General features: G+C 41.7%; 1 protein-coding gene across 1 annotated transcript; it reads left to right on the forward strand.

The window, feature by feature from the left end:
- The first annotated feature begins 11294 nt into the window (after positions 1–11294).
- Positions 11295–25215, forward strand: LOC114887060 (B-lymphocyte antigen CD20-like). The gene is made up of 7 exons (XM_029208416.1): positions 11295–11481; positions 17591–17753; positions 18203–18322; positions 19495–19551; positions 21278–21514; positions 22487–22588; positions 23422–25215. Exons 2-7 carry the CDS (start codon positions 17607–17609, stop codon positions 23662–23664), a joined length of 906 nt encoding a protein of 301 aa, XP_029064249.1. The 5' UTR covers positions 11295–11481; positions 17591–17606; the 3' UTR covers positions 23665–25215.
- The last annotated feature ends 883 nt before the right edge of the window (positions 25216–26098 follow it).

Genomic DNA, 26098 nt, shown 5'->3' on the forward strand with positions numbered 1-26098 from the left:
AAAGACAGTTGGTGCTAGAACCGATATTGGTCAAAGAGACCTTTCACTCATTAGTCCCTGTGGCTGCCTAAGAAGACAGAACTATAAAATCCATCATGACTCCTGCTCTATGACTTATTCTTATAGATGTACAAAAGTATAGATAAAACGCAGATGGGTGGACAGGATGGCTAGTGGCAAAGTTCTGGCAGAACTTCACTAGACGAAAAAGAAAACAAGAACAAATCTGAAGAGACAATGAAAAAGTCCTGGGAGACCAGAGTCCTAGGACAAATAAACCCTGATCAGTGACAAGTGCTACACTCACCTCACCAGCATGGATGTGCAAACCCCAGACAGGGAGGCTCACTGGGATCCAGTGAAATAGGCACTAGATGAGTCAAAGGACCAGGACCATAATGGTGAGGGGTCTGGCTAGACCTCTCTGGGGCCTCCATGACTGGCACCTTCAAAGACCACTAGGAAAATCTGTGACAATTAAAAGCTTAATTTATTAAATTTGCTAACAGAGGAGAGTACAGAGTCTCAGACTCAACAGGGGAAAGTAGGGAAGGGTATTAATAGGGTTTCATCAGCTGGAGTTAGTCATAAGGTGGTTTTAGGGGACAGTAACAGTAGTCTAGGAAGGAACTGGCTAGATTTGCAAACTACAAGAGTTGCAGGGACAGTCAATGGTCTTATTTTTGGGAAACATGAATTAACATAAAATTGCCATTAAAACAGTTCTCTGTGGTCTTATCTTGAATAATAATAATAAGGCTCTGAAAAACCTTATGTTAAAACCTTGAACTTAGATAATAGTCTTGCACACCATGCTTTGGTGCACTTTATCAATTTGCTGAGTTAGTTTTCAAACCATGGTTTCTTTTCATTTCTTAATTCTCAGTAATCATAACTAAAACTGAAAAAAAATTCAAAGAATATGAAAATTACAAAAAGGAGAAAGTTGAAGCAACTGGATGGACAGCTAACTTCCCAAAAGCATTAATAAAAGCCAGAAGACAGCAGAACAATATCTTCAATATGCTGAATAAAATAACTGCCAACCAATAATCTATTGTTACACCCATTAAAATATCTTACAAGAATGAAGGTGATATGAAGAATTTTCAGAGATACAAAAATTGAGTTTGCTTCCTGCAGACCCACATTAAAGGAATAATAAAGAATGAACTCCAAATAGAAGGAAAATTATAGCACAATGAGATGCAACAAGTAACAAAGAACAAAGGATGGGATAAATATGTGGACACGCACAAACAAATACTGCTTGTATAATGCAGTAATAATAATATATACTAGGATTAAAAATAAAGTATTTAAAATACCAGGCAACATTGACATACAACTAGAAATGGGAGCAAATGATGTTTTTGCTCTTTGTGTTTGCTAAGGGCTTTAGTTTTACCTGAGAAGAGGGTAAAGGTTTGAGGAACTTTAGACTTCGGTATGCTTTAATGCTTAAGATATCATCAAAAGTAAGAAACTAGAGCTAATAGATATATTTACCCAACAATGACAGAATACACATTTTATAGCACATACCAATAAAAATGACTATATATTGGTAAATAAAACAACTACAGATTAATACTGAAGGTTGAAGTCATACAGTGTATGTTTTATGCAAAAAAACCAGAGCAATTAGAAGTAAAGAAGGAAAAGAGAGGAGAGGAGAGGGGAGGGAAGGGGAGGGGAGGGAAGGGGAGGAGAGGGGAGGGAAAGGGGGGAGAGGAGGGAAGGGGAGGGGAGGAGAGAGGCATCCAAATCAGAAAGGAAGAAATAAAACTGCATGTTTGTAGATGACATGATATTATATATAGAAAACGCTGAATACTCCACAAAAAAATTGTTAAAACTAAGAAACAAATTCAGTAAAGTTGTAGGATATAGAATCAATAAACAAAAGTCAGTTGCATTTCTATACACTAACAAACTATCAGAAAGAAAAATTAAGGAAACAATCCCATTTAAAATTGCATCAAAAAAGATAAAATGTACAGAAATAAATTTAACCAAGGAGGTGAAAGATTGGCACACTGAAAACTATGACATTGATTAAAGAAATTAAAGAAGATATGAAGAAATGGAAAGATATCCCCTGCTCATGGATTAGAAGAATTAATATCATTAAAATGTCCATACTACCCAAAGCAATCAACAGAGTCAATGCAATCCCTACCAAAATTCCAATGGCATTTTTTACAAATATAGAAAAAAAATCCTAAAATTTGTATGGAACCACAAAAGACCACAAATAGCCAAAGCAATCTTGAGAAAGAGAAAGCTGAGGGCATTACACTTCCTGATTTCAAACCATATTACAAAGCTATAGTCATCAAAACAGTACAGTATCGGCATAAAATCAGAGAGATGGATCAGTGGAACAGAATAGAGAGCCCAGAAATAAACCCACACGTATATGGTCAATTAATTTATGACAAAGGAGCCAAGAATATACAATGAGGAAAGGACAATCTCTCCAATAAATGGTGTTGGGAAAAACCAGACAGTCACTTGCAAAAGAATAAAACTGGACCACTATCTTACACCATACACAAAAATAAACTCAAAATGGATTAAAGACTTGAATGAAAGACCTAAAACCATAAAACTCCTAGAGGAAAACATAGGTGGTAATCTCCTTGACATTGGTCTTGGTAATGATTTTTTGGATTTGACACCAAAAGCAAAAGGAACAAAAGCAAAAATAAACAAGTGGAACAAAATCAAACTAAAAAGCTTCTGCACAGAAAAGGAAACCATCAATAAGATAAAAAGTCAACCTATGGAATAGGAGAAAATATTTGCAAATAATATATCTGACACAGGTCTAATATAGAAAATATATTTGAAAAGCCAATCAACTCAACAGCAAAAAATAAATCCAATTAAAAAATGGGAAGAGGGTCTGAATAGATTTTTTTCCCCCAGAGGACATACAAAAGGCCAATAGGTACATGAAAAGATGCTCAGCATCATGAATCATCAGGAAAATGCAAATCAAAACCACAATGAGATATCATCTCACACCTGGCAGAATGGCTATTTATCAAAAAGACAAGAAGTAACAAGTGTTACAGCCAGAATGTGAAGAAAAGGGAACCCTTGTGCACTGTTAGTAGGAGAGTAAATTAGTGCCACCACTATAGAAAACAGTATGGAGGTTGCTAAAAAAAAATTAAAAGTAGAACTACCATAGGATCTAGCAATTCCACTCTGGTATTTATCCAAAGTAAACTAAAACAGTAACTCAAGAAGTGTAGCCCCATGTTCACTGCAGCATTATTTACAATAGCCAAGACATAGAAACAACCTAACTGTCCACTGATGGATGAATGCATAAAGAAAATATGATACACACACACACACACACACACACACACACACACACACACATATTATTCAGCCATGAAAAAGGAAGAAATCCTACCATTTGCAACAACATGGATGGACCTTGAGAACATTATGCTGAGTGAGATATGTCAGACATTGAAAGACAAATACTGTATGATATCACTTATACATGGAATCCAAAGAAGTCAAATTTATAGAAACAGAGTAGAATGGTGTTTACCACGGGCTGGTGGGTGGGAGATTTGGGGAGACATTGGTCAAAGGGTATAAACTTCCATTTACAAGATGAGTAAGTTCTGGAGATCTAGTGCACAGCATAGTGATTACTGTTAACACTACTGTATTACACACTTCAATGTTGTTAAGAGATTAGATTGTAAATGTTCTCATCACAAAAAAGAAATGATAATTATGTGATGTGACAGGTGGTGGCTAACGAACACTAAGGTGTAATATATAAATGTATCAAATCAACATGTTGTACACCTTCAACTTACACAATATGTCAACTATATCTCCATTTTTTTAAAAAAGTAAGTGAAAATGGAGGCACAGAATGGGAGATAATCTCCTCAATACATATATCTGACAGAGGACCCATATCCAGAATACATTAGGCACTCCAGAAAATAAATAATAAAAAGACCAAAAAATAAATGAGTAGGACCTGGAGAAGCAGTTCACAAAGAAAGACATACCAATAGCTAGTGAGCATGTAAGTACGTGCTCAACCTTATTAATTACCAAAGAAATGCAAATTAAAATCACAATTAAGATACCACTGCACACACACCAGAATGACTTTAATTAAAAGAACTGGCAAAACCAAGTGCTGGCAGGAATGTGAAGCAAATGAAATTCTTATCCATTTTTGGTGGGAGTGTAAAATGGTTCAACCACCTTGGAAAATTATTTGGTAGCTTTTAACAAAATTAAGCATAGACCTATTTTATGTCTCAGAAATACATACAAGAATGTTCTTGGGAAATCTATTCATAGCAATTAAAAACCTGAAACAATTCAAATGTCTATCAGCAACACAGTGGCTGAACAAACTGTGACTATTCAAACAATAGGATACTGATGCATGCAGCAACATGGATGAAATTCAATCCATTATACTGAACAAGCAAATTCAGATACAAAAATTAACAGGCAAATTTAACAAATGGTGTTTGAAATCAGAATAGTGGTTCCCTCTAGAGGGGGTAGGGAGATTGACTAGGAAGAGACACTAGAGAACTTACTGAGGTGATGGAAATGTATGATATATCTGATCTAGAAAGCAAAAAAGGGGAAAAAATATATACATTTACATTAAAACTCTGGCATGATAAAAGAATTGGTATACTATTTTTAAAGCAGACAACAGCAAAGTTTTAATGTTTTTATATACAAAGAGAAAACAGAAGTGACAAAAAGTCAAGAACACAATGAAAAAATAGGCAAAGATTATGAGGAAGGAACAAAAATGCAAATGTAGCAGCCAAAGACACTCAGAGTGATGCTCAAATTCAATAGTAGGGAAGCGCCAAGTAAATTAACAATAGACTAGGATTTACATACACTTGATTGGCAAAAACTAAAGAGATATAAAAAATTACCACTGGCAGGGAAATGGTGAAAAGGATGCTCCTGTATTGTATATCAGTGGTAGAAATGTGAACTGTTACTACCTTTTTGAAAAGCAAGGAGACATTCACTTATATGAAAGATACACATAACTTTAACCCAGGTAGCCATCCCCACAGCAATTACATCACCTATATATAGGATATGGTGCAAGAATGCTTATTGCAGCATCGTTCAGAGTAGTAAAAACAAAAAAACAGGCAAAAACACCCAAACAAACAAAAAGCAGAAAAGAAGAGGAAATAAATTCTTTCCTGTCACTAAAGAATAAATGAATTACGGTAACTACACCAAGAGATACTATGTGACTCTAAAATAAACAATTCTTCAACCTAGAGTCAAAACATGCAAACATGACTGCAGAACAGAATGTTAACCATATTCACCTTTACAAACCTTTGCCAGCAAAATACAAGTGTGTCCAGCCTCTGGTGGGCTCCTGAGGAGGTGTGCGTCCCTGTAGGCGCTCTTAGTTATCAAAATACAAAATATTTTAAAGGTCTTTAGTGGTAACAAAAAGAACACAAGAAGTTACTATTAGCGTCTTTTGATGTGTCTTCTTATTTTCCTCTTTTTCTGAGCCTGTAGTTTTCTCTTCTCCCCTTTTTCTTTCCTTTTCTATTTTTGCTCCTTTTTCGTGCTTCTTAATCTTCTTTCTTTCTCCTTCAACAGACCACTTTTTTTTTTTTTTTTTTTTTTTTTTTTTGCGGTACGCAGGCCCCTCACTGTTGTGGCCTCTCCCGTTGCGGAGCACAGGCTCCGGACGCGCAGGCTCAGCGGCCATGGCTCACGGGCCCAGCCGCTGCGCGGCATGTGGGATCTTCCCGGACCGGGGCACGAACCCGCGTCCCCTGCATCGGCAGGCGGACTCTCAACCCCTGCGCCACCAGGGAAGCCCAGACCACTTTTAAAATATTATTTCTTTGTATTGCGTATATTTGTGAAATGGAGTATTTCCTACATGTAATTTAGAAAGTAGATGATTTTGTATAACGTTCTCTAGAAAATAACATGCTGTTCTATACAGTGCTCCGCTGTGCCACGCTGTACCATACTGTGCTAAAATAGCTGCATGCTCTCACGATCCTCCAGTAATTTGATTCCTAAGCGTCAGATACACTTGAGACACGTGGAAGAGCTTTTCTTACCTGGGCACTGACAGCTACCTCATGATCATCGGAAATTACTATTATATTAGTATTACTGTATTACTGTACTAATACCATGACTCTTTTCTCTTCTTCTTCTGTTACAGGGAATTTTGATTAAGTTGATGGCATTCAGCATTATTGAATTATTCATTTCCCTGTCTTTCTCAATTATGAGGGGACCAGCTGACCATGGTGATTGTGAGGAATGCTGTTGACTAGCACTGTGAGAATAAAGACATGATATAATATTATTGAGAGATGAATTATACTTGTGAGGAAAAGCCAGGAGGCACATAGAATCTTAAGGCCAGCAACTCCTTGAAGCAAAGGGGAGTGACTCAACGGAGTGGGGTCTGGGAACATTCTGGCTGATAAAACACATCCTGCCTCTTTGTAAGGCCATCTCCTCCTCTCCCCAAATCACATGGTTGCCTTGGTGTCACCTCCTTTGTTAGTCATGCATTCACTGAACAAAAGGACAGCAACGTAGGGTTGGTTGTCACGGTTTAAACAGAGAAATGAACCAGAACCCAGGGTGTGGCGAGACCAGGTCCAACATGTCTCCTGCTGCTTTCTCCAAGAGACTCTACCTAGGGGTTCCTGCTCCACTGCTGTGTGGAAAGATGAGTTGGCTGGAACAATGGCTTGGCCCACAGGTTCTACATTGATCAATGTTAGCCACTTATAACAACTAGAATCGGTTAACAATAATTAGGGCAAATATTGGTGGAAGCCACTACAAGGTTCCAGGTGCCACGCTAAGTGCTCATTTAATCTCACAAAAATCTAAGGGGCAAATTTTATTATTATACTCATTTAACAGGCAATGAAGCTGAAGCACAGAGAGGGTAAGTCATGTGCCCAAGGTCACAAAGTGTGCAATGGCAAAGTCATGGTATCAACAGGTGGTCTGGCTCCAGATCCCAAGGCCTTACTCTCTATACCAACATACCAATGTCTCTTAAACTTTTGGTCTCAGAACCCCTTGACACTCTGAAAAATTATTCGACTCATTACACATTAATACAAGTAACATTTTTACTAAAATAACTCTATTTTCCAAAATAAAAAAATTTAGTGTGGAGAGTGGCACTGATATATAGTTTTGCAAATCTCTTTTTATTTTTAGGTTACTTGACACTCTTTTATTTTTATTTTTTTAACTTTATTAAGTTGTAGTTTATTCACCCAAAAAACTGCACACTTTTAACGTGTGCATATGCCCCAGTACCATCACCATCACCAAGGTACTAAGCATATCCATCACCTCCAACATGTTCCTTGTGTTCTTTTGTGGGGCTCTGGTCTTGGTTTTTGGTAGAAAACACTTAACATGAGGTCTATCCTCTTAACCTATTTTCAAGTGCACAATTCTGTATTATTAACTATAAATACTCTGCTGTACAGCAGATCTGTAGAATTGACTCATCTTGTGTAACTTTACACCCACTGAAAAACAAATCCACGTCTAATTTGACTGCACGTTCAAGGGGAACTTTTAGAAGGCCCAGTGCACCGCACATCACCACATACCAATTAAATCAGAATGTGCTGAGAGCCGAACATCCATAATTTTTGAAGGTTCCCAGGTGATTCCAATGCAGAGCAAAGCTTAGAAACCACTGCTTCACTCTGGCTTAACAGAAGACAGCTGGATTCTCTTGGCTGCTTTTGCATTCAATCTGTCCTAGTGTCGCATGTTCTGTAGCCCGTGGAGAACGCTGCTGTAAGCCCGTGCAAAGGGGAAATAAGGCCTTAGCATTATGATGAAAATTGTTCTGAGGTCACAGACCCCCTACAAGGGTCTCAAGAACTCCCGGAGATTCCCAGACCGCCCTTTAAGAACAGCTGCCTGACGTTATACTGCCTTCCACTGACAGAATACCTGAGAAGTGTTAAGGATCTTACCTCTCTCATCATCTCAGTTACTTGTCATGACCGCCCTCTGACAGAGGTATAACTAGCCCATGTCACAGACGTGAAACTGAAGCTCAAAGTGGTTAACTTGTCTGAGACCACAAAAGCGAGTATGATTTAGAACAAGGATGTGATTCAAGATCCCTGACTCCAAATCCTATTACCCTCTGCCTCTTTTGGCATAGAAGAAACTCAGCACACTCCAAGAATAACCTAGCAGGCTTTCATTTCTGCTACAAACTGGGAGGAGAAAGGCCTACAGTTGCATAAGTGAAGGCAGGGGATGGGGGCCAGTGGGGTTCCTATGAAAAATATTTGGCAGCTCAGTTAGGTTCTGACGGGTGGGGTTTGGGATGTATTTAAGGGTGAGAGGCCTGGTCACCTAATGGTAAATAAGGGTTTTTAAGCCAGGCCTGGGTTTAAATGTTGGTTTTGCCATTTAAAGTAAAGTGACTTGAACAAATCATTTAACCTTTGTGAGCCTTACATTCCTCCACTAAAATGTAATAATAACACCCACCTGATGCGTTTTTCTGTGCGCCTCAAATGAAACATGGGAACTGATTCTGTGAATGTTTGGAACTTAAAAAACCACTCAGAAAATGGTGGGTTTTCAAAAAAAAAAAAAAAGAAAGAAAATGGTAGGTTTTCTTTTAAATTTATAACTGAAGTTTTCTTGCTTCCCAAACATCACTATCACTTACTATGTGACTTTGAGCCAGTCTCCCCCGAAGTTCCCACTGAACTTTGGTTTCCACAATTACAACACTGCAGGTGTTATGTGGACAGTGCCTGGCATATAAGCAGATATGCAACTAATGTTATTTTTTTAATGTAAAGCAGTCCCTCAGAACAGAAGGAAGGCCTCATAAACTACGAAGCTCTTAAGTACTCGAAATTATATTTTCCTTAGTAGTAATTATTTCTTATAAATACAACATTGGGACTTTCCAACTTATAACCAAGTTCTATTTGCAAAAGGATCTTTATAGTTTCACCTCCGAGGGACCCTGCGTCTCCTTTACCAATTCTCTGAAACCAAAACCCTCTAACACCGAATGATTCTGGGTACCAATGCCTTGTTGAACAGTTGGGAACACACCATAATATTACTTTCTGATACTGGATAGCATTGCGATAGTCATCTGGATGGGAGAAAAAAACCACATCAGGACCACCGCCTCTCACAGCACTGCAGAGAACATGGCGGTTCAGAAAAACCAGCCCTGCTTTCCAGAGACGCACAGGGCAATGGCGGAATAGGGCAAGGACACAAACAATTATGACGTAGAATGTAGTTGTCATAAGAGTGGCAAAATGTCTCAAGGATAAAAAAGATGGGAGCGTTAGGAGGTGGGGGGAATAAAAGGAAGACAAATTCCTATGAGGCAAATATTAACTTAATAAAAGGTTAGTTAATAAACTTCGATGTAGACTTTAAGGAAGCAATCATCCTTTGGAAGCAGGAAAGCCACTAGACAATCACAAGAGGTTTAACCGAGAGAGAGAAATATTAGATGTGTAATAGACCTAATAAAATAAGCTCAAACATTACAGAGGGGAAAAAAAAGATGGAATAAAGAAAGTCCTACTGAATCCAAATCCAGATCATAGGAGGATTTCAACACAAACACTGAAAGGTCAATTAATCCAAATTGGCACCAAGGTGAACGTTTATATAAATTCAAGTTCAAGCTTATTACAGGAAGAATCACACATAAAACCACCTACGTGATCTCACTGTAGCAAACCAGAGTAGCAAACACCCCAAGACAGGCTTGGGGAAAAACACAGGGCCTACACAGAGATAAGGATGTGAAAAATCCGGTTGTGAAACTCCAATTCAACCCTCATTAATGCATTGCGTTTGCCAAGTTCTGACCTGCTCCCACAGTCACTGAAATGAAGGCACACTCCTCCAGCCACCCGTAATCCAGGACTCAGACCTCCGGCCTCACAATCATCCACAACTCAGACCCAGTGTCATTAGCATCTCTACACCACCAACCATTCAAGCACTTCAGCATATATTCATAGACCCACAACCGGAACCTTAAAGGGGTGGCGGATCTTATGTTTCCACTTCTCTTCTCTCTATAGCATTAAAGAGAGGTGACCCCCTGGCTCCTACCTGTGTATACCTGATGACAGCAAGTTCTCTATTCAAACGTTAGCCTGTTCCACTAACGAACTGCTCCAATGGTGGGTGGGGACATGGCATTTTTTTCTATGTTGCCCCCAAATCAGCCTCTCCAGAATGACTTTTACCCATTGGTTCTAACCCTCTGATTCCAAACCATCTTAAAGAAAAGAGAGGCAGAGGGAGAATTAGAGAAGAGAGGAGAGAGAGTGAGAGAGAAGATATGAATGAACCTCAGATTCAGCAACAGAGCTGCCACATTTCAGCCCTTTAGACTAGGCAAACGATTACCTAACTACAGCCCTGGGTCGCTAATGAAATACATCAATGGATAAGAAAATTACAAAAGTAAGAAAACTCCAGAATATGAACATACAGGTTGTATATGGTAGGGCAGTGGATACAATACCTTTGGGCAAAACTTTCTTTGATGCGTCTCCCAAATGTTTACTCTCCTGGCCACCAGCTTCCTCTGTTTCCTCACCTGATCTAGTGCTGGGCTTGATGGCCACACAGCTCTGGCCCTGACTGAAAAGAGAGGGGACACTAGGGTACTAGACAGATGGAGGGAAAAGGTGGGTTTGTAGGTAAAAGTACTATTTCAATGTACATCCCCAAATATGGAACTCTTGCCTCAAGCTTCTGGGGACATGTTCCACAGCACCAAAAGATATTTTTAGGCCATTTCTACTAAATTCAACACGAGACATACACGGTCCCACTCGAACCCTAAGTGTGGCCAAACGAGGATGACATTTGAAGAGGATACACCCAACACGTCCAAGGGTACGGGCTTAATAATTCTTCAATCTCTCTGCATGGACGCCTCCTTCCCACCCACCCATTCCTAAAAAAGTAACAGAAAAAGGTAAAAGTCCTAACAGCCCATCTTTGCAGACTTTCTAGAGCCCTTCGTGCCCTTGGGGACCCCCCATCCACACCTGCTTACAGGGTGGGGGCCTACATAGTTCTTCTAATTAAGGCAGTGTAAAGTACGCCCGGCAGTCCCCTGAGATCTTTTTCAAGAAGTGAAACCTCCTGGTAAGGCAGAAACTTTTTTGTATATCCTCTCCAGCTCTGATAAGTGTGTATTAAACTAAAGTAATTGGGGGCAAAACCCAAGGTAGCAGAAGCCACTAATTTCCTGTCACCTGGTATCTATCAGCAATCCCAGGCCTGGTCCATCTCACTCGCCCGCTGGGTACTTGAGAACCCGGCTGTCTAAGCGAACTCAGCAGTAAGCATCCACGTCAGCCCTCGAGCCTTACGACCTTGGAGACTCAGGTAAGGAGTCCATTCGCTTTGCTTAAGTGTCTAAAGGGAGTGACAGATAAGGCATGAGGCATAGGATGGTTTGGGAGACTGGAGATTCTTGGCTTTAATTCTAGGGCTTCCCTGGTCAGGTCTTCTGACAGTGTCATCATTTGAGGAAAGGCGATACCAAGGCCTGCTGTCCTTCCACCTACTACCTTAACCACTCACTCTCTCTCTCTCTCTCTCTCTCTCTCTCTCTAGAATGACCCTGGCCAATCTACAAAAGTAGTAAATTGCCACATGTAGATTAAAGCACGGTTACTACCTGCTGGGCTCAAACCTGAGCTCTACCATCAACAAGCCATATAACCTCAGGCAAGTTACTAAACCTCTATGCTCCTCGGTTTCCTCACCTATAAAGCGGGGGCAATAGTAATACCCACTGCGTTATGAAGAATAAATGAGCTAAAATCCTGACGCTCTTAGAACAGCCTCGAACCAAATAAGAAAATAAACAGTCACGGCTGTAACGAAAATAACTCCACGCCTCTCGCTTTAAATGCTTTTGTCTCCAAAGCTATCCCACTAAATGTGAATACCCCTAGATGTTGTTAAGCCTCTCGGGCGAACATTTTCTGGAGGGGATTGGTGGACACCAAATCGAGCACAAAACCCTGCCTCAAATCCATCACAGAAACCGAGAGAGAGAGTGGGCACTGGAGACTAGAGGAAGATCTGATGAAGGCCGACAAAGACGACCTCTAACCCTGCCGTCACGGTCTCCTGAAACCAGTTTATAACATTCCCTTCCCCTGTTGCCCATAACATGGCTTGATCGCACTGACTGACCGGTGAGATGAAATCAATCACCTTTTGGTCCGACATCCCGAGTGTCTGTAAACCTGTCCCGAGGAAGTAGTTCAGTTTAATGTTCAGTTTACCATTTCTTGAGCTCATAGTGTATAGGAAACAGGTTCCCTGTGTAATCCCAGTAAGGCGTTCCCAAAAGGAATTTACACTCCATTAGAGGGACTAACAATATGACATGAGAAAGAGAACCCTTGGTGACAAGTAAGGAATGCAAAGAGCTGTGGGCTCTGAAGGAGAATTCCTGGCCAGGAAGAGCCTCGGGCGATGTGAACGTCTGATGGGCAGCGGCACTGAAAGTGAAGGGGGTGGGAGGAGAAGCATTTCAAAGTTGAGAGGGTTCAAAGAAGAAAGCGGGAGAGGCATCCAGACCAGTGGCTCTGTGGGGAGTAGCGGGATGTGAGCTTAAGAGATTACGGAGAGGCTGTGAGCGACCAGGTAAAGGGTTTTCCCCGGCAGGCAATGACAGATCAGAGATGAGTTCAAGTTCAGCGTCACTTCAGCAGGGATTTAAGGGAGTCTGATCTAGCTGCCTTGTGGAGGATGGGTTAGAAAAGAGAGAGACAGAAGGCAGAAAAGCAAGATTTCTGTGCTAAACCAGTAGAGGAAATGAGAGGAGAGGAAATGAGAATCAAACTCATGAGGTGACACTGGCACCTGCAAAATACGATACTTTACAGAGGTAGAAACTACCTGACTTAGCTTCCATGTGGGAGACGAAGGAGCTGGAGCGGAATATGGCTCCAACTTTTTAAGCCTGGGTGACAGGGATACAGATGTGAAGCCATCCGAGGGATGATGCCTGGCTTTGCAGCACGTTCTTTCTCTCGTGGAGCTCTTATGCCCCCAGCTCGCAGCATGCGGGGTCGTAGTGGCATGCAGGATCTTAGTTCCCCAACCAGGGATCAGATCTGTGCCCCCTGCAGCAGACAGAGTCTTAACCACTGGGATGCCCGGGAAGACCCTGCAGCACAGTCTTTGAAGAAGGCAGTTTCACCTGAGTGGCTCTGGCAGGAAGCAGCCGCCGAGTGTCGAGGAGTGAGTGGGTAGTGAGGAAGTGGGAGCAGAGAGGAAGCTTTTAAGACGCTGGGAGTATAGGACTGGGGAGACTGGGCAGTGGCTGGGACAGTCCTGGATTAAAGGAAGGGGTTTTGGGACTGGGGAGACACCGCAGCACATTTTAATCGTAACAAAGGTTCCAGGGATGATAATTATTCTTTGAGCCTTTAGTAGTTTATAAATTGCAAATTATCTCATGTTATCTCATGTTCTCAAAACAAAACTTTGAATAGAGAGATCAGATCACAAAGGTAGCAAGCAACAGAGCTAGGACTAGCTCAATACTCCCCAAATATAGCAAGAGATTGAAGATGCAACCAATCTCTTTGAAGGACTAACGACGCAGTAGGAGGAGACGGGCTGTAGAGCAGAGGCAGAGGAAAAGGAAGTATTAAGAATATTATTCCTCAGAGACAAGCGCACAGGAGGCCACAAGGGATGAAAATGCAAAACTATTTGAGCGGCAAAGGAGGAAGTGGAGGTAACAAAATCTGGGCAGCTTTGAACTTCCAAGTAAATGATGCAAGTATTAGACCTAAAAGTCATTATTCAAACCAAAGCCCATAAACGCTGTGAGATCTTCTTCACTAGAAGGACATGGAAATAGTGGTGCCTTTTAAAAACCCAAGAAGGTTTGCAGAAGTTACTGTAATAAAACAGGGCAGTGTCTGATAAACTGAGTCCTGATTTTAGTGTAGTTCGGTGATAATAAAATCTTATGACCACATTTTGACCAATGTGAGCGTAACTGTGTTGGAAAACAGACAGTTGGGACTAATGGTCATGGTGAACAATTAAAGAAAAAATATATATAGGGTAAGGCTACAGGAATCTACAATAACCTGATGAGTCTGTGGTCTAGTTTCACATATTCCCATAGAATAAAATGAATAAAATCTTTCACTACCCAGTCAGTCTACAATGACCTGGCATGCATATATATATATATATATATACACACACACACACACACACACACACACACACACACACGCCATAAAAAATGAAGTAGCATAGAGAAACAAGTATGTTTGTGTTTATAAACTATTTTACAGTGGTACGTGTTGCAGGCTTTGTAGAAATATAGTTGCCATAGTGAGACATCATTTTAAGAGAAATAAAATATTCCCCTCCAATGGTCATTATTGCCATTAGTCATGGCAGACAAAGCCCAAGTAGGACTTGTTTACATAAGAGGTTTATCTGACTAATAATATAGACACAGCCTTAGGCAGATGAAAAGTGAGGAGAAGTTAAAACAATGGTAGTCCAATCATCTCCTTCTGTCCAGATAATTGATGACCTTTGCTTTATAAGTTGTCCTCATTAAAACGAGCCCTCTGGAGAGGAGTGTGGTAACCTCAGCTCATTCCATACTTACGGTGGGAAAATTAATTAAGCTCTCAGAAGTCCCATTTCCACAACTGCAGAAAAGAAGAAACTGCCCACTTAGCAGGGAAGGTGCGGGAGGGTGGGAACTAAGTAGCACAGAGTGTGTGCTCCGTGAACAACTCTAACTGTGTGCTCCAGCCCGAGGTGCAGCAGAGAAAGCACGAGCCTCGGAGCCCTAGGGGCTGCCTTTCTGGTTTGGTTCCATCACTAAGTGCAAGGTCTTTAACAAGGCATGTCTCATCCTTGGGCCACAGTTTCCTCATTTATCAAATGAACGGAATGGTTTCTGAGGTCTGACTGGCCCTAAAAACTCTGCCTGAATCCGTCTGTAAACACCTTAGTGGTCTATATTAAAATATTCCCTCCTGTTGGTGGTCTTGCGGGGTGGTTTGTGGTGTAAAGCGGATCCCTAAGAGCACACGACATCTGGTAATCTAGGGCTGGGGTAAAATCAGGTGTGAAGCTCCCACAGCCTCCCCTCTTCCCCTTCAGCCATGGCCCAGACAGATACTCTGTTTTCAACCGATTTATAGTCATCCAAATCGCACATCTATTTGAAGGAAAAGGAAGAGATTCATAAGTGAAAGGCTGAATTCCTATTCCCCACGGGGGACAAAGCAGCCTGGTACCACAGAGACCTTGTTGGCTAGGTCCAAGCCTTCATTTTAAATCTCTGATGGTTGTGTAACTTTGAACGAGTTACCTAACTTCTTGGTGTCCTTGTTACCCTTTCTACAAAACAGAGGCCACGATTCGTCCCTTGTCTGCCCTGTGAGGCTCAGATGAGATGCCAGATGTGAAATGTCTTTGTTACTAGGAAGTGGGTACAGATGTGAGGCCTGGGAGACTCCCGAGCCCCTGTCTTCCAGCATACCTCCAGGTGCCCAGCCCTGCGTGACTTTAGGAAGATAAGTAAGCTGGACAGACAGCCTTGGCCTCCAAGGCCCCTTACGTGACTTACAGTCAGTAAAGACAAGACCAAAATTGCATCCCTAAAGAGAGATTTCCAGGTCCCAGGAAAGACCCAATAGAATTCATGAAAGTAACTGACATAAAGAAATGAATACTGAAGGGAATCACGTGATGAAGAAGGTAGAACAGTCTTAAAATGTTAGCGCTGGAAAGGGACATTTCTATTCAGAAATTGATCATGACGAAGGACGAACAGCATTTACTACTTTCTGCCTGTGTACTAGGCACTTTCACTTACGTTAACTTATTTATTTCTCACAACACGTCTCTGAAAGGGGTATTGTTCTCATTTTTCAGATGGGAAAAATAGAAACTACTGCTCCTAAAGGTAAAAATATTAAGAACAAGAACAAAAACAAACGCAGCTAATAATGATTCAGACATGGGTGCTTTTTTTTTTTTTTTTTTTTTCGGTACGTGGGCCTCTCACTGTTTTGGCCTCTCCCGTTGCGGAGCACAGGCTCAGCGGCCATGGCTCATGGGCCCAGCCGCTCCGCGGCATGTGGGATCCTCCCAGACCGGGGCACGAACCCACGTCCCCTGCATCGGCAGGCAGACTCTCAACCACTGCGCCACCAGGGAAGCCCCAGACATGGGTGTTTTGCATACATTTACTTCTTCAATAATATTCATGAAGAAACTACTAAATCCAGGCATAATTTTAAATACTAAACAAGAGAGAACACAAGGAATTTATATTCTAGTGGGGAGAGACTGACAGTAAACAAGCAAGCAAATACAGTAATTCCTCACAGTGATAAGTGCTACCAAATAAATAAAATGGGATGTTGTGAGAGAGATGCATTGTGGATTGAGGGTTCAGGAAAGGCTTCTTTGAGAGGCTGACATTTGAGCTATCCCTGAACAGAAAGAAACCAGCCATGCACACACCATCAGCCCATTTAAGTCTCACAGCAACCCTATGAGATAAGAATGATTACTATCCCCATTTTACAGTTGGAGAAGTTGAGGCCCAGAGAGTTTAAAGAACTTACCCAGAGTTTCACAGCAAATAGAAGAATCATGATCTAAACCTAGGCAGTCTGATTCAGAGGCCACAGTCTCACACAGAACCTTCAAGAGCCTCCTTGAAGTGATTTACTCAAGGTGGCAGAGTTAGTGGGAGGAGGGAAGATTGACTCGGCCCCTCTCGACTCCAACAGTCTTCACCATCCTCCATCATGGTGACTCTGGCCCATCCCAATGGACAAAAGCAGGTAAGCAAAGGGACAAGGACGAGCCCACACAAAACACATTTTCCAATATGAAAGCACAAGAAAAGCATCCAGAAATGACAGACACACAGAACATAGAGAATATGAGCGTGACGTTCTCGACAAAGAGAAAACATGTCCCAAATGTGTCTGTCAAGAATACTGGCAGGGGCTTCCCTGGTGGCGCAGTGGTTGGGAGTCCGCCTGCCGATGCAGGGGACACGGGTTTGTGCCCCGGTCCGGGAAGATCCCACATGCCGCAGAGCGGCTGGGCCCGTGAGCCATGGCCGCTGAGCCTGAGTGTCCGGAGCCCGTGCTCCGCGAGGGGAGAGGCCAAAAAAGGGAGGGGCCCCCGAACCAAAAAAAAAAAAAAAAAAAAAAAAAAAAAAAAAAATACTGGCAGGGATCCCTGGGCCCATAAACCCTTGCATGAGATGCCCCCTCCAGATCCTGTCTTAGAACATGGCAGGAGGCCTTGCTTTAGATCCAAAGTCACTAGGAAGAGGCCGTGTCTGCCTTCAGTGACACCCACAGAGAGAATACAGAGGAAAGTATTCAGGTGCACAACACGAGATAAAAGACTGCCAAGAATCCTGTTCTCTCTCTCCTCATTTTATTATTTGTTTTATTTTTAGGACTTTTGAGGGTGAAATGACGACGCCCAGAAATTCCATGAGTGGAGCTTTCCCGGCAGGCCCTATTGCCATGCAGCCTGTTCAGAAACTAATTCCCAGGAGGGTGCCTTCAGTGGTGGGCGCCACACAGAGCTTCTTCATGAGGGAATCTAAGGCTTTGGGGGTAAGTCAGTTGCCCTCCATCCCACATCCTAGGGACTCTCTGGCCTACAGAAGCGGATGCTGTAGGCCAGGTAAAAAATTCAATCCGACTGGAAGGTATTTGATCCCACCTGAGGTGATCTTTATGTCTGACACAAGGGGCCAAATCAGGGACGTACAGAGAGACTATCATGGTGATCTTATGCCCCCACTTGATCTTGAGGCTTGCATAGTTAGGGGTCTTCCATCCCAGTTCATCACCAGCATACCACATATACCTGCCTTGGAAATGCCCCAGGTGGTGGGGAAAATGAATCAGAACAAGACAAAGGTCTTGGCACCTTCACCGCTTGCTTTGGACATCTTACACAGCCCCATCCAGGTCAGGAACCAGGGCTTCCGGCCTCACTTTCACTTTCTGACTTGACGATGACTTCAGTTCATCCATCAGTGCCCCTATTCTCTCCCCAGGCTGTCCAGATTATGAATGGGCTCTTCCACATTGCCCTGGGCGGCCTCCTGTTGCTTCACGCGGAGGTCTATGCACCCATCTGTGTAACTCTGTGGTACCCTCTCTGGGGAGGCATTATGGTGAGTAAAAACTAACAACCATTTGGGGAGTGATACAGACAAAAAGGTTAGAAAGCTCCACAGGAATGTACCAGATTATTTCTGTGTTGAGGAAAGCACAGGAGTAGGGAACAGGTTATCTGGTTGATGTGATTTAGTGGAAAGAGAGGCTGACTGCATTGAGCATGAATCCAATGGTTGAGAGTCAGTGGTCATGCTTCATGGGAATTCAGAGAAAGCTGCCCTACATGGATCTACACAGGGAGGAAAGACTTCTCAAAGCAGGACCTCTCCAAAGTCAATGTCCAGCATGAAGGGGGCTGGGTACTAGACGTTTGGACTGTAGAGCATGGTGTTTCAGAAAGCAAACTTCCTCCCACCTGGTCCTTCTTCCCTACAATTCTCTTTAGTTACTATCTCACGTGGTGAAATTAGTCCCATCCCAAATAAATCTCCCCTCACTTATCAGCAGAGCAGTACTCCTTATGGCTGTTTCACGTGCCTGTTTTCCAAGCTTGTAACCCTGTCTGGATGTGGTATGGGACGGTGATGTTTTCATCACCATTACACCTTCATAGATGCGACTATGAAGACAGGTCCAGGATTGAAATTTTCAGCACAAGGAGAGATGGATTAGTGAAAGAGTTTCCTCCATCTTACAGCTTGAATAGTAGAAAAGGAAGATGAGAAATAATGACCACTTCCTGTAGCAGCCCATGTTTAAATGAAGTGCCTACGACATTCAGGCCAAGTATTTCTTCTACATCAATTCACTCATCACTGCCATCAACGCCATTTAAAACACTGTGAACTCCAAAGAGCAATTCCCCAAATTACAAAAGGAAAACTGAAAATAAAACTTTTAAATTCACAGTGTGAGTACTAATTGACATGGAAATGTGAATTCTGCCTCTGGTCTTACTATATTCCTAGTCACAGCTCCCCATCTGATTGAATAAAAGGCATGGACTGAATGGCATTGAGCCTGAATAAAGGAGAAATATGCTGAAAAATGAATAAATCCATTAAAAAGGACTGGATAGCTTAGTGAAAGTGGTTGAAAGTGTGGATAGCTTTTTTACAACCAGTTCTCAATGTTAAAAAGTGATCTCCTTCTCTGCCCCTCTCTCTCTCTCTGCTGCTTCTCCCATCTCGCCCCTGCCCTTCCCCACCCACCACCTCTCTTTTTACAGTATATCATTTCTGGATCACTCCTGGCAGCAGCGGAGAAAAACTCCATGAAGAGTTTGGCAAGTAATCGTATGTCCTTCTTTCCCACACATCAGAGAAGTAGCTATTTTCTCAGTTGAAAAGAAGGACCCTTGAAGACCTTTGGAGTTACAGTAGCACTGAGTTATCGCTCAATCCGAAGAAGCAAAAGATCCTCTATGATGCCGTTGTGATTTCATTCATAAAAAACATGGAAATGAGATATTCATGGAAACAGAATTAGAGGCAGATCGTTGAAGAGCATGTTTATGGTCTTAGGAATGTGAGATGCTGTGTGAGACTGAGATTTCTTTCAAAATCTTGTCATTTCTCTCAGACCAGCATTTAGGAAAACTGTCTAATCAACGCTATGACTGACTCAAGTCCTAGTTAACCTTCAGCTGTAACCCTGAGCAAGTCAGTTTACCCCTATGTACCTCTGAATTTTATTTTTTGCGGTACGCGGGCCTCTCACTGTTGTGGCCTCTCCCGTTGCGGAGCACAGGCTCCGGACACGCAGGCTCAGCGGCCATGGCTCACGGGCTCATGGGCCCAGCCGCTCCGCAGCATGTGGGATCTTCCCAGACCGGGGCACGAACCCGTGTCCCCTGCATCGGCAGGCGAACTCTCAACCACTGAGCCACCAGGGAAGCCCTGTACCTCTGAATTTTAACCTATAAAATGGAGATAATAGTCCTTGCTACCATATGAAACTCTCCTGAGGATAAAATGGAGTAATATATATGAGGGTGCTTCAGAGGCTATAAAGAGCTAGAGTGGTCTTGTGCATATAACCCCTCAGGACACATTTACACCCAGAAAGAACCCCGATTCTGTACAGGTCAAGAGCTTACCAGCAAGCTTCCTTCTTCAACTTTTCTCCACTTACTAAGCTATTAGTAATTTGAGTCACTTCCGAAGTCAATGGAGATAGAGGAGATTGAGATGGCTCCTGTCTAGAGGTGGTCTGACAAACTCAGTTTGGGGGAAAAGAAAAACTGTTTATGAAGATCAAGTTGTATTTATTCTCCAAATACAGTCAGTCCTACTGACTTGCCATCTGTAGGTCATACAACCAGGGATGAAATATGTGTGTCTTAAGATAATCATCAATAACCCCACACCATCATGGTACTTTTTGCACATACCTTCTTGTTTCGAACTCTTATCATCTTGGCAAGGTAGAACATTCACACTGACATCCTCTTACTTGTGCTACCCGGAGACATCAGCCTTAATTGTATTTTGAAAGATGATAGACTGGGGCTGACTGCAACCTGGGGCAAGAGGGAGGGAATAGGTGTTACCATTTGCTTGTTTCCACTTGATGGTACAGACCTAGAGGGGTCTATGTGCTCTTTCCCTACCTATACCCACAATACCATCCTGCTTCACTGTGATCTAATCTGAATACTATTCATTTCATTTACTCAGCACTTGTGTATTGAATGTCTACTAGTATTCTGGTGGCAGTGGCAGTGAAAGGAAGTACAAGGATTACTCCTAGGATGTTTTCTCGATGAACTGATTGGATGGTGGTGGCATAAATGAGATGGGGAAATCTGAGAAAGGGACAAGGTTCAGACATGAAGGTTTTCATTTTATAGTGACAAAGAGACTAAAAACAACTGAGAGAAATAGAACTTAGTATGATTTAGGTGTAGTGCCTTTCTGAGTCAGGGGAATGGGATCTGGAATTCCTTCCTAGCTTATATTCTTCAATTGGTAATTAAACTCAATTAATAAATCTTTATGTCTCTATTTCAGGTCAGAGGGAGAATAATAATGAACTCATTGAGCCTCTTTGCTGCTATTTCTGGAATAATTTTTTTGATCATGGACATATTTAATCTGACAATTTCCCACTTTTTTAAAATGGAGAGTCTGAACCTTACTAAGGCTCCCACACCATATATTAACATACACAACTGTGAACCAGCTAACCCCGCTGACAAAAACTCTCTATCTATGCAATATTGTGACAGCATACGGTTTTTGTTCTTGGTAAGTGTGAAACTGGATTTATTTTCAGGGAGGAAGTATGGCATTTTTCTTATGACCATCAACTCTAGATCCAGACTGTCTGTGTCTGCTACTTATTGCCTATATGGCGTTGAGCAAGAATTCTGATCACATTGTCTCATTTTCTTCAACTGTAAAATGGGGAAGGTGATAGTGTTTATTACTGTTTATAGTATTTATAGGGCTGTTTTGAGGGATGAGTTAATACATGGAAAGCACTTAGAACAGTGTCTGGTACAAAGAAAGTGCTATTTAAGTGTTTGCTTTAACATTTATTATTATTATATTATTAACAGAAAATTTATTATTATTATCGATTAAGATGAACACAGAAGAACCTAAGTTGTATTAAACATCATTTGCCTCAAGGAGCTTTTTTTTTTTTTGCGGTACGCGGGCCTCTCACTGCTGTGGCCTCTCCCGTTGCGGAGCACAGGCTCCGGACGCGCAGGCTCAGCGGCCATGGCTCACGGGCCCAGCCGCTCCGCGGCATGTGGGATCTTCCCGGACCGGGGCACGAACCCGTGACCCCTGCATCGGCAGGCGGACTCCCAACCACTGCGCCACCAGGGAAGCCCCCTCAAGGAGTTTTTAGTGTAGAGTTTGAAGGGGAGAAAAATGCATCTCCCAAGTGTGGAAATATTTCCTTAGTGTGATACCATACCACCTAAAGCTGGATACAGTTCAATTTGGGACTCAATAATTGTTCTCGCCTACACAGAATTGATTCTTCAACTAATTATTACTGCTTTACTTTCTGTCAGCAACATGCCCTATCTGTTATGTGCCAGGAGTTGTGCTAAGGGTTAGGGTTATGCGGATACTAGCAGTTCTCACAGTCAGTCATTATTTCCCTAAAGAATTGATCTTTCAGTCCACAGTCACTTACTGAGCACCAGCCATGTTCTTATATTTTCATTATTACCTTTTCACCCTCGCTTTTCTGTTCTTCAGGGCATTTTTGCAGTGATGTTGCTCTTTGCCTTCCTCCAGAAACTTGTGACAGCTGGCACTGTTGAGAACGAATGGAAAAAAATATGCTCCAGACCCAAAGCTGTAAGTAGAAGCCATGCTGTTCACAAACTCCCTGTAGGAAAATCACATCTACAAAGAGTCATTGATGCAGAGTGTAATCTGATGAGCCTGGGAACATCATGAAAAGTGATCCTAGCATATTTCTGGAAAGCAGAAAATACCAGTAATGGAGAAAAGTGTCTTGAAATCTGAAATAGATTTAAAGGTTAGACAGAGGATACAGTCCTATGCTATGTACATCCTCTTACTAACCTTGCTGGACTTCAAGTCATCCCTCTTGACTTCAGAATTCCATACTTAATGCATAAAAACAGGATGGCTGAAGGCTGATTAAAGCCACTATTTCTTGCACCTCATTGCTCAGTATTCCCTTCTCCTCCCCTCTTTCTTTCTAATCCCTCTTCCAAAACAATAGGTTCAAAGAGGCTCCACAATTGGGAGATATGAAAATCCCAGTGACAGGTCTATTATCAACTGCTTCAGAACCACAGGATGTTAGCTTTGGAAGAGAATTTAGAAATCATCAATTCCTTCATTCTGCAGATGAGGAAGACAGGATTGGAGAGAGAAAGTTACTTTCCCAAGGTTATCTCCAATCTCCTCTATTATTGCAGTGTTATTTCCCAGACACTGCGCTATCATTCCACGCAAGTGTCTGCTCGCCTTGAGGATGAGCCTTGATAAGTGATTTGATAAGGATCTGAGCATCTGGGAAATCAATCCTGGTACTGGGAAGCATATAGAAAATAACATGAATAGCATAAAAACCAGGAGGCATTTGATATTCATACAGATTGTTGAGAAATGTGCCGGTGATAAAGGTCAAGAAAAGTGGGTTCAATTTTGTGTTCCAGAACGTAGTTCTCCTGTCAGCAGAAGAAAAAAAGGAACAGGCAATTGAAATCAAAGAAGAAGTGGTTGAGCAGATTGAAATTTCTTCCCAACCAAAGAATGAAGAGGACATTGAAATTATTCCAGTCCAAGAAGAAGAAGAAGAAGAAGAAGAAGAAGAAGAAGAAGAAGAAACAGAAATAACCTTTCCAGAACCTCCCCAAGATCAGGAAGCCTCACCAACAGAAAATGATAGTGTCCCTTAAACTAGTTTTTTTCTGTTTTCTGTTTTCTTTTTTTTTAGACATTAACATTCACAGCTTCCAAGAGACTTATTTACCCCCATTTCTGAAGGCACTCTGCATGCAGCCTCCATGTCGCTCTGGTCTTTGCATGGAGTGACCACAGCTCCCTTCGCCCCGTCCTCATTCAGAGGATGAACATAGGCCATTGTAGTAGACTGTATCATCATGTTTCTTGTTTAGGACAGCTTTCTTACGTTAAAAAAAATAGGCTGAATAAGGGCTTCAGAATGTGGTTTCTCACTGGCCTGTTCCTTGGATAAGGTGTAGTAGTAGTCACAGCAGTAGTAGTTCGTTTGTTTTTTCATTTTTTCCCTCTGCAATAGGGAGACTCTACACCAGATGAAAAATGTAAGTGACTGCTCCATGCCGTCCCTAAGCTATCTTTAATTCCTTCCACATCTACATTTTTCGAGGAGTCTCTTTTGCACCACTGTTTTCAGGAAAGCAAAAAATAATAATGAGGTACAATGAAGATCCCATTCCGTCTATCTTTATATGGGGCTGACACTGTGGCTTCCACACCCCACCGGGGCAGCTCTAAGTGGCCAGTCCTCACCCCTGTCTTTGTACAAACAGCACCACTTACACATCTCCGTCTGTCTTAACTTCCCCTAACTCCTCTTCTAGGCTCTTGGTTGCACTGTCTACCTACTTTTAGCCTTTAGGCAAAGGAAGAAAGAATGATAGAAAAAGTGCCATGAGGAGTACCCAAATTACAAAGGATAATCAATACTTGTATTTGTGTAATATTTTCCAGTTCACAAAGTATTTTATCAAATAATTGCAATTGAGCTTCCATGATCAAGGAAAAAAAATCCCTATCCCTATTTTACAAATGTTCAAAGAGAAAATAAGTAAATAAATAAGTAAAGGTAATTTGTCAGTGGTCACAGCAAGTAATTTTGAGAGCCTGTTTCATACCTAGATCTTCTTATTCAAATGCTATAATGCTTGAAATAACCAAATTGCCTATCCAATGTCTACATAAACTACTAGAGCCAAGTCAACAGGTTTTATCAGCACCTGCTCTCTGAGCAGCATGAAACAGGTGTTGAGAAACACACAAAAGAGTCAGAAGTCAGGTTTTACCCCTTGGGGACAAAAAGACTTAGACATTCACCACCTTTGAAAAATCATTAATATACAATTAGCTGTCAGATTACAGAATGCAGACACTAAGTGCTATAGACATTCTGAGAAAGAAGATCATGCTTGAAAATAACGTAATTACTTATGGTGCCAAATCTCAGGGAATATTTACCCTATTTCTAGATTCTTTTTCATACTCAGAGACGTTACTACCCTACATAGAAAGATTGTTAAACTAGGAAGACGTCACCATAAGCTATCAGCTACATTTGAGCATCTGCTACATGCCGGGTGCTGCCAGACTCTGGTAGGTACACAGACAATGTAATTTCCACTCTCAGTGCTATTTCCACTTTGACCACCAATGGAAGATATTTCCTGTGATTAGGAAAAAAAAAAAAAAAAAAAAAGGAGGTGGGACATTTCAGTCTATGTCCTCGAAAATGGCTTTAAATGAATAAAACTATATGTGTGTTCCCGCCTGCAGCAGATGGCTCCAACATGGTGGTTCTCTAACCTTCTTTACTCTTGTAACATTCTGACCATGGGAGGCTCCAGCAGCCTTAAGCTCATATTCACATAACCCCAATCTGGGTCTGAACTGTAAGATGTCAAGACATCGACTATTCACGTCAACATATTCTACCACACACACATATTCCTGTAGAAAATTTTCCTGGAACAGGTCATTAATAACACATTCCTTGCTGTCTGCGGTCCAGAATGTGACTGGAATATATGGTGGTAGACTAGGACCAGTGCCTGCCTTGGACTAGGGGAAAGGGAAGAGGTTGTGGCAATGGCAGACTCAAGGCAAAATTCAGTGAGAAAACCTTCAAAAGAGACAAGATCTTATTTCTATCTCATTTTCTCCACTTCTGAAATATATATGAGCATGCTTCTCCAAACTCACGGTTTCCTTAAGAATTTTAGTTTATTTTATTCATTTTTGTGATCTCAAATAGTTAGTTTTTTCTGACCTCACATTAACTCCTTATAACAAGACACTGCTGATGTCTACTCTTAGAAAAGAATGAAAATCCTTGCTATGACCTTCTCCCCAATTATCTCTTAGGCAATTTGTTCATAGTAGGGTGACGGACCACCCCACTCTGCTCAGGACTGAGAGATTTCCTGGGATACAGGACTTTTAGTGCTAAAAACCAGATAGCCCGAGGCAAACCAGGATGGTTGATCACCTTAGTTCACAACAGTACATAATTTTACCTAGTTGCAATCACTGCACAATGTAATCTTTTTATACTTAAATTTATATCATAAATATGTTTCTTTACTGGTATATAAT

Source organism: Monodon monoceros, unplaced genomic scaffold (genome assembly GCF_005190385.1).
Source record: "Monodon monoceros isolate NGI ecotype Baffin Bay Population unplaced genomic scaffold, NGI_Narwhal_1 Super_Scaffold_7, whole genome shotgun sequence".
Classification (NCBI taxonomy): Eukaryota; Metazoa; Chordata; class Mammalia; order Artiodactyla; family Monodontidae; genus Monodon; species Monodon monoceros.

Coding starts and splice junctions, on each gene's coding strand:
- LOC114887060 (XM_029208416.1), top strand. CDS start 17,607: ATGACGACGCCCAGAAATTCCATGAGTGGAGCTTTCCCGGCAGGCCCT. Junction 17,754..18,202: donor GGGAATCTAAGGCTTTGGGG/GTAAGTCAGTTG, acceptor TTCTCTCCCCAG/GCTGTCCAGATTATGAATGG. Junction 22,589..23,421: donor TATGCTCCAGACCCAAAGCT/GTAAGTAGAAGC, acceptor TTTGTGTTCCAG/AACGTAGTTCTCCTGTCAGC.